The sequence below is a fragment of the Belonocnema kinseyi genome, chromosome 1 (genome assembly GCF_010883055.1).
Source record: "Belonocnema kinseyi isolate 2016_QV_RU_SX_M_011 chromosome 1, B_treatae_v1, whole genome shotgun sequence".
Lineage (NCBI taxonomy): Eukaryota > Metazoa > Arthropoda > Insecta > Hymenoptera > Cynipidae > Belonocnema > Belonocnema kinseyi.
Genome location: NC_046657.1, coordinates 73021993 through 73031585, shown reverse-complemented (window position 1 = coordinate 73031585; position 9593 = coordinate 73021993). Strand labels below are relative to the sequence as shown.

General features: G+C 30.3%; 1 protein-coding gene across 1 annotated transcript in view; it reads left to right on the top strand.

The window, feature by feature from the left end:
• The first annotated feature begins 1089 nt into the window (after positions 1-1089).
• The window catches only part of LOC117178150 (octapeptide-repeat protein T2-like), a 10752-nt gene continuing 2248 nt past the window's right edge, over positions 1090-9593 (top strand). The window contains exon 1 of the mRNA XM_033369417.1: positions 1090-1163. Coding sequence (XP_033225308.1) covers positions 1090-1163 — 74 coding nt within the window. The remainder of the gene's footprint in view (positions 1164-9593) is intronic.

Sequence of the window (9593 nt, the reverse complement as noted above, 5' to 3'; positions counted from 1 at the left end):
TGTTCCAGCTCTAAATTGTAATACTTTTCACAAATTCCTTATTAAATATCACAATCTTAATTATTCTTAAAAATTCGCTCTTTAAAGGAATAATTGTTATTCTTTTCAAAAATCCCTGTTCTAACTCAAAATCGTAGCTCTTTCTTAAAAATTCCCTCTTCCAAGTCAATATTTTAACTTCTTTCGTAAATTCCTGTTCTGGCTCATGATTTTATTTTCGAAATTCCCTGCTTGAAATCAGAATCTCCAATATTTTAGAAAATTCCCAGTTCTTCGTCAAATCAATTTTTTTCTAAAATTTTCTGTTATAAAACATAATCTTTATGGTTTAAAAAAAATCCTAGTAGTTATTAGGCCATTATCGGCATTTTAATCGGCCCAGTGTTGAGACAGTGCTGGCAGCCTATGTTCGCTATTTATATTTGCCGATCCTCCACCGATGCTTGGCCCAGTATCGGCACTTTGTTGCGCCAAGTCTCACTTTTATTACAGGGAATCATGTTTCACGAGGATCAGCCAAAGTCTGGCCCAGTGACGGCACATTCCTGGGCCAAGTGTCACTTTTGCCACATCAAACCATGTTTTATTTAAATCAGCCCAATGTTGAGCCAGTACTGACAGCCTATGTTAGCTATTTATATGTGCCGATGCTCCACCGATGCTTGGCCCAGAATCGGCAATTTATTTCGCCAAGTCTCACTTTTAGCACCTAATAAACCAATCCTACACGAAAGATAAAAAAAATTATTGAAAAATTGTCAAAGTTCACGATGAAATTTGTTAAGGTGTGTCATTAAAAACTTTAAATGTTTTTGAAAAACTACTTCGGTATAGCGCATTGGTTAGCACTCCCGACTGCTAGGCGATAGATTAAGGTATATGGATGTAGGTTCGATGCCCCGCAGCGTTAGAAATTTTATTTGTAATATAATGTTCAAAATGTAACATATGTATTCAATCTAACCAGGGAAATTAATATTTACATTCAAAGTACCGAAAATCAATTCATATTTATTTTTTAAATACCTTTTTTGTCATATCCTTAGACCTTAGACGATAGCAGTATTGGTACCCAGTGTTGGGCCAACAATGGCTGCCGAACCTTGGCTGGCAAGTTTAGGCCATAGTTATCAATCCGGCAATGGCGCAACGATGGCAAACAGGTTTGGTCCTATACTGGTACCCAATGTTGGGCCGACAATGGCAGCTAAATCTTGGCTGCCAAGTGCAGGCCATAGTTATCATTCCGCCATTGGTGCGATAATTGCAGTCGAACTTCGGCAATATTTTTGCCGACTATGGGCCAATGTTGGCCGTATGTGACTTCGCACTTGGGTATTTTCGAACATTCCACATTGAAACTCACAATTTTAATTCTTTTTTAAAATTCCCTGTTCCAAATCAATATCTTCACTGTTTTAGAAAAATCCGGGCTGCAATTCAAAATTTCAATTCTTCAAAAAAATTCCCTTTTTTGAATCAGGTCATCCAATATTTTTAAAAAGTCTCACTTGTAAGTCAAAATTGTAATTATGTTCGAAACTTTCCCATTCTAACTCAAGATTGTGATTCTTTTTGAAAATTTCATTTTTCAAGTGAAAATTGTAATTTTCTTTGGAAATTTCTCGTTTCAATTAGAAAATTGTGATTCTTTTTTAAAATATCCCTGTTTTAAATCTGGATGTACATTATTTTAGAAAATTTCTCTATTCGAGTCAAATCTTTATGATTCACTTCAAAAATTCCATGTTACAAGTCAAAATTGTAATTCTCTTAGAAAATTGACCTTTCCAATTCAAAATTGTAATTATTTAAAAAAACTTTCTCTTCCAATTGAGAATGATAATTATTTTCGAACATTCCACGTTCAAATTCATAATTGTAACCCTCGTCGAAAATTCTTCGTTCCAATTCAAAATTTTAATTTTTGTCGAACATTATGCTTTCCAATTCAAAAATTTCATTCTTTTTAAAAACTCCTTCCAAATCAGAATGATAATTCTTTTCGAAGGTTCCCCGATCAAATTAAAAATGGTAATTTTTGTCGAAAATTGCACGTTATAATTAAAAATTTTCATTTTTCTCAATCATTACACTTTCTAATTCAAAAATTTTGTTCCTTTTAAAAGCGCCCTCTTCTAAATCAGAATGATAATTGTTTTCTAATATTCCCTGTTCCAATTCAAAATTGAAATTTTGGTCCAAAATACCTCTTTCCAATTCTAAATTGCAATTTTTGTCAGAGATTCCCATTTACAATTACAAAATTGTAAGTTTGTTAAAAAATTCCCTCTTCCAAATTAGAAGTATAATTATTTTTTAGGGAATTCCCTGTTCCAATTCAGAATTGTAATTTTTGTAGAACATTACACTTTCCAATTTTAAATTGCAATTTTTGCCGAAAATTCCCCTTTCCAATTACAGAATTGTAATTCTTTTTAAAAACTCCTTCTCTCAAATCAGAATAATAATAATTCTTTTATCAATTTTATCCGTTTCGATTGAAAACTGTAATTTTTGTCGAAAATTCCCATTTCCAATAAAAAATTGTACCTCTGTTCAAAAACAACCTGTGCCAAATCAGAATGATAATTCTTTTCGAATATTCTCCGTTCCAGTTGATAATTCTAACTATTGTCAAAGATTCCCCTTTCCAATTCAAAATAGTAATTCTTTTGTAAAACTCCCTCTCCCAAATCAGAATGATAATTCTTTTAGAAATGTGTTCCGTTCCAATTCAAAATTGTAATTTTTACCGAAACTTCCTCTTTCCAATTCAAAATTGTACCTCCATTCAAAAACATACTCTGCCAAATCAGAATGCTAATTCTTTTACGAAATGTCTCGTTCCAATTGAAAACTGTAAATATTCTTTTTTTTAAATCCGTCTTTCAAATCAGAATAATAACTCTTTTGGAAGATTTCCCATTCCAATTCAAAATTGTAATTTTTCTCGAAAATTCCCGTTTCCAATTCAAAATCGTAATTCTTAAAAAAAAATTCCCTCTTCCAAATCAGAATGATAATTCTTTTTCAAAATTCCCCGATCCTATTAAAAATTTGAACAATTGTCAAAGATTGCCCTTTCCAATTCAAAATAGTAATTTTTTTCGCGAATTCCCTAAACCATTTGAACATTATCATCCTCTTCAAAAACTTCCTGTTCAAGTTCAGCAATGTAATCATTCTCTTACAAAGTTCCCGCGGTCTCTGATTCCAATTCCCTCCTATTTCTCGGATTTCCCACGAGGAAAAAGATTTCCCTTTTTCCCCGTTTAGGTAAATTCTCTGACATCAAGACTAATTTCATTTTAATAGAGGATAGATTTTCTGGATTATGGGGAAAGGAAATTGTTTATAGCATGAGAGAAGGGTTAATGAGGACTGATGAGATTGTTGATTTCATTAGGGATTTCAAGATTTATTGCGAGCGTGTGAAACTGGAGGCATTTGAAGATAACCAAGTTGAACGCACCCGGCCGGATGTCTTACCTCTCGCTTGGTTTCCTCTTTAACGAAACGAAAGACAGAGAGTACATTGTCTAGCGTGAGCAATGTCAAGGCCCGGAGACTCGTTATTTAATCATTAAGCTGATTTACCCAGGGTGCTCCCAGGTTAGGGAAAACCTGAAAATCAGGGAAAAAGTAAGGAATAAAAAAAATCAGGAAATTTCTATAAAAAGCAGTCGAGGGGGAAAAAACTACTAAGAATGAGATACAGTGGATGTGGAATATTCTGGATTAATTTTGATTAGTCTGGATTGCCACTATCCACATAGTTAGTTGGAAATACCGGGGATCTTTAATCAAAAAGGAACATATTTTTTTTATTGTTTGCTATCAAACAAAATATATGAACTCGTAATAAAAAAATGAGAAAAAATTTAGTAGTTCAATTTTCAGTTCAAAAATTAGTTTTGAACTTCAAAAGAACGAATTTTTAATACAATAATTAAGTTTTCATTCAAACCCAATTTTTCAACATAAAAGCAATGATTTTCCACCAAATTTGATGAATTTTAATGTGAAGATTTTCTACTGAAATTATGTATCTGGAACCGAATATTATAAAGTTTCACCAAAAGAATTTAACTTTGAAATATATAGTTAAATTTTCAATCAGAAAAATTAATTTTTAACAAAGAATATTAGTTCTTTACAATACTAATTTTTCAACAATAAAAAAAATCTGCGAACAAACAAATTTTCAAGAAAGTACTTACATTTTTAATTAAAAAATAAATCTCTAGCTAAAAAAAATTAAATAAACTAAAATGATGAATCTTAGACCTCAGAAATTACTTTTGGTAAAAAATGTTAGTTTTCTACCATGTAGATTAAGTTTTAACCAATTAGTCGAATTCTTTACTAAAAATGGCTTCCGCACACAAAATGTTGAATTTTCACCCAAAAAACATAAATTTGCATTTTGAAATGGAATGTTCAAATTTAATTTTTAATTTTTATTTTAATTTAATTTAATTTTTCATCTAAGAATTGACTTGTTAACAAAAATAGTACATTTTCCTGCGGAGTAGATTAAGTTTTAACAAAACAGTTGCATTTTAAACTAAAGATAAAAATTTTCAACTAAAAATGAAAAAATTACGTTTTCAATAAAAAAAATTAATAAGCAAGTGAAATTTTTTACCAAAAACGTGAACTATGAACAAAAAAGATTAATTTTCTGTCAAAAAAAAAGAATAATTTTCCACCAATACATCGATTTTCAACTAATAAAAGATACATGTTTAACTAAGTGGTTAGATAGAAAAAAAGTAAATTTGTCAACAAAATTAAATAGTTCAACTTCCAGTTAAAAAATAAATTTTCAGTCAAAAAAAATAATTATTTTTCGCCAAATAATTAAATTTTCAGTTCAAAAATAAATTTGTAACAAAAAAAACAAAGCGTTTTCAACAAAATATTAAGAAAACAGTTAAAATAAATATTTTAACCCAAAAATAACAACCAATTTTAACAAATTTGTTAAATTTTAATTAAAAGATTTTCAGCTGAAATGTTGAATCTTAAAACAAAAAAAAAATTTGTTTTTAAATTGTTGGATTTTTTACAAAGTAGATTAAGTTTCAAACAAATAATTAAATTTTCAACTATAAACAATAAAATAATTTTTTTCACTGGAAAATGTGAAGTTTGAACCAGATGGTTGAATTTTCAATTATAAAAGATCACACTTTCTGAAAAAATTGAATAGTTACATTTTAAGTTGAAAATTATTGTTCAATCCAAAAACAACGATTTTTCAACAAAATACATGAGTTTCAATCAAAGTATTTAGTTGAATTTTCAACTAAAAAAATTAATTTTTGAAATAAAATTGAATAGTTAAATTTTTAGATTAAAAATAAATCTTCAACTAAAAAATAACTATTTTGCAACAAACTACTTAATTTTTCTGTTCAAAAATAAATTTGTCACCAAAAAATATTAATTATTTTACAAAATAGTTAAAATGGCCATCAAAAGATTTTAAATAAAAATGCTGAATATTAAAATATAAAAAAATATATTCTTCATCAAAATAGTTAAATTTTCTGCAAACTAGATAAAATTTCAACCAAGCAGTTTAATTTTTAATGAAATATAAAAATTTGTAATCACGAAGATTTTTTTCTACCGAAAAAGGTGAAATGTCCACCAAACAGTTGAATTTTTAATTGAAAAAGATAAATTTTCAACAAAAAATATAAAAGTCATATTTTCTATAAAAAAAATATTTTTTACCCACGAAAAATGAATTTTCAAAAAAATAGTTTAATTTTTAACTAAAGAGATAGATTTTCAACTAAAATGATGCATCTCGAACAAAACAATTAACTTAAATGAAGTAATTCAATTTTTAACCTTGTATATAAATTTTATATAAAAAAATGAATTTGTAATTAAGAAGATTAATTTTTTTCCAAAAAAGATAAATTTTTAAGAATTATTATATTTACTTTTTTAAATATTTTTTATAATTCCTTTAAAAAAATGGTTGAATTTTCTACAAAGCAGATTAAGTTTTAACCAAATAATTAAAGTTTCTGCAAAAGTATACGATTTTAACTAAATAATTTGATTTTCATACAAAAACATGCATTAGGAAGGGAAAAGATTAATTTCCTATATTTAATTTCAACAAACAAAAAAAACGAACTTTTAGTAAAACAGTTCAATTTTGAACCTAGAAGATAAATAAAAAAAACGAATTTTCAACTAAATAAAGGAATATTAAAAAAATTGGTTACATTTTTAACTAATCAAACATATATTAATTTGTTAAAAATAAGTTAATATTTTGATTAATTAAAGGATTTTGGAATAAAATAGTTCGATTGTAATCCAACAATTTTTTTACTAAAATTTTTTTCAATTTCATCATAACATGCTTCCTCCTCTCCTTGCTTCCCCTTACCATACCATTTATTCCTTACTTACCTTTCAAAATAATCAATTTCCCTGCCCGACGTACCACATTTTTAATAATTTCCTCTCACTTGCGGTCAATTTCCCTACTTACCTTACCTTGCCCGACTTCTTCATCACCTTATTCTCCCTCTGCTCGCTTCCCCAGGTAACACTCACCTTCGCCTACTTGCCTTCCCCTACTCTCAATTCCCCTCCCATACTTACCCGTACTTATACTAATTTTCTCATACATACACTTAATTTACCTACTTTCCCCACCTTGCCCAAATTTCTTCATCACCTGCTTCCCCTCTCTTCGTTTCCCCAGGTTAAAATCCCCTTCCCCTACTTCCCTTTCTCAATCCTCAATTCCTTGCCCTGGTTCACCTCCATTTCTAATAATTTCTTCTAATTTACACTCTCTTTACCTATTTTCCCTAAATTGCCCAATTTCTTCATCACCTGCTGCCCCCTCCATCAGTGTTCACAGGAAACGATTACCTTTCTTTACTTTTCTCCCCCAACCAGAAACTCCCCTCCTTCTCACCCTCATTTCTAATTATTTCCTCTCACTTATACTTACTTCACCTACGTTCCCTCCCGTTATTTACCCTCACTTACTATACTTTATCTCCCCTATTTTTCTCTAATTTCCACTGATTTCCCTTCATGTCTCCTACTTCTCTTCCTTTAATTTTACTCACTTTCCCTACTTTCGCTCCCTATATTTTATAAAGAGGATATAGACAGTAGGGTTAAGTAGAATAGGCGTTGGCAGGAAAGTAAGAAGAAGTAATGGGTAGAATAGGACAGGTCAGGATAGAAAGAAACTGTGAAAGAGGGAATGATAGAAGAGGAGTAGGAGATTAAGGACCAATCTACTAAAATTACTAATTATCCAAGTAAAATAAAAATAGAAAAGTGAAATATTTTCAATATTATATTAAATAGGCTCCTAAAACCTTATTTACAGGCGCATGGCGCCAACTTGGATGCATCCAATTTTGTTCGCGAGAGGAATTGATATTTTTGCTGAAAGAGCTGTTTTAATTAGTTACTTTAAACCTGTTTATTGAAGATTTCTCCCGTGGATGCGGGCTAAAAGAGCATGCCGATAAGCGTTGTGAAGAAGATGATAAAAAGGATGTAAACATGTAATAGAACAGGTTGTCCGTCAATAGTGGAACTGCGGAGAACCATAGATTGAAGATGAAGTTTACGAGCTGAATGCTGAACTGCTAACGCGCTGTAATCGTTTTGCGTCGATGTCTCTGGCTTTTCAAGACCGGAACGTATCCATCAGCTCATCTCTTGACAACCTTGCCCCATCAGTGTGCCTATTATGGGCTACCACTTTTTTCCAACACCATCGTCGCCACTTTCTTTGTTCTTTTTCAACCACCTTTTTCTTCTTTTATCTTATCGATGGTATCTCATCAAAGAACCGATCGACACATTAAAGCCCGGGACACTAACCCGCTGCATATCATTTTGATTATCAGCTTAAGATCAAAATCGTCCAGTTTCATGAAAAATTCCTTAAGACTAGTCAGTGGAACTTTAACTAATATAGTTCAAATCTTTTTTTATTTAGGCGCCACTCCGTCTACAAAAAAGGGGACGTTGATTAACTCGTGCAAAGTTTACCGTCTCATGATTTTCCACCTCTGCTCACACTAGATTCTCATAAATTCACTTCTTTCACTTCAGCCTTCGCAAACTCTTCCACAACTTCTTTATCTTACTACCTTATCGTTTCTTTGCTTTCCTAGCTAACACTGTTCTCTCCTACTTTTCTTCACCTACTCACCCTCACATCTAATAATAATTCCTATCTCCCATCACTTTATCTCACGACCTCTACTTCACCGCCTTAGTTTACGCCTGCTTCTCTTATTCATTCTCCCCTGACTTCATCCTTCGCCCACCTTCCTTAATTTCTTCGTCACCTGCTTTCCTCTATTCTCTCTTCAACATCCAACACTTCTCTTCCCATACTCCCCTACCCAACTATCACTCACCCTCCACTAGTCGTCCTTATTCATAATTATTTTATCTTCTTCCCCTCCCTTACACTAACTTTCGTTACTTCCCTTCCTAATTTTTTTTTTAATTTTCTTACTTCCTCTCCCTAATTTTTCCTGACTTTTCTTAATCCTTTTCCCTAATTTTTCCTTACTTCTAACACTTCCCATCCCTTTAGTTGATCCTTTGCTTTCCTTTCCCAACTTCTTTATCACCTGCTGCTTATTCTCCTTGCTCCCTAGCAAACACTCCGCTGTCCAGGTTCTCGTTTGCCAGCACACACGAAAAAAAATTAACTTTCTTGAACAAAGATTTTATTCTTCACCATAGGTGAAATTTCTACCAAAAGAGATGTAATTTCAACTAAATTGACAAATCTTAAATTGAAATATTTAAATCTTCAGTTAAAGGAATTAATGTCCAACAAAAAAATAACTTATTTTAAATAAAATAGTTAAATTCTCGACTAGAGAGATGAATTAAAATAAATGAATCTTCAATAAAGACAAAAGTTTTTTTTAAAGAAGGGTTTAAAATTTTACCTAAAAGACGATTTTTAAGGAGGAAAGATGTATCTTCAAAACTGAAGATTAATTTTCTGTCAAAAAGGACAAATTTTTAACAACTTACTGGAAGTTTTAACAAAATACTTCAATTTTTAATTAAAATAATGAACCTTGTTCTAAATCAGTTAAATCCTTCGCTTGAAAAATTAATTCCTAATAAATAAACATGTTTTAACAAAATAGTTAAATTTCCATATAAATTCTGAAATATTTTTAAACAGTTACATTTTTAAGGTAAAAAATTATTTTTTTGAAAATAAAAAAAATTTCATCATGATAGTTCAATGTCTATACAAAGTGAATTATTTTTAATTAAATAATAAATCATCAAACAGAATAGTTAAATTATTACTGAAGTTATAAAAGCATTTTTAACTAGTTAGATTTTTAGGAATAAAATTAATTTTTAACTAAAGAAATGAAATTTTTTTACCAAAATAGTTAAATGTTCAACTAAAGAAATTAAACTTTAACTAAAATAGTAAATCCGGTTTTAGGTTATGGAGCAGAGATATGGGGATGGAAAGAAAGGAAAGATATTGAGAGTTTACAAGAAAGGTATATAAGGTGGACACTAGGGGCAGACTG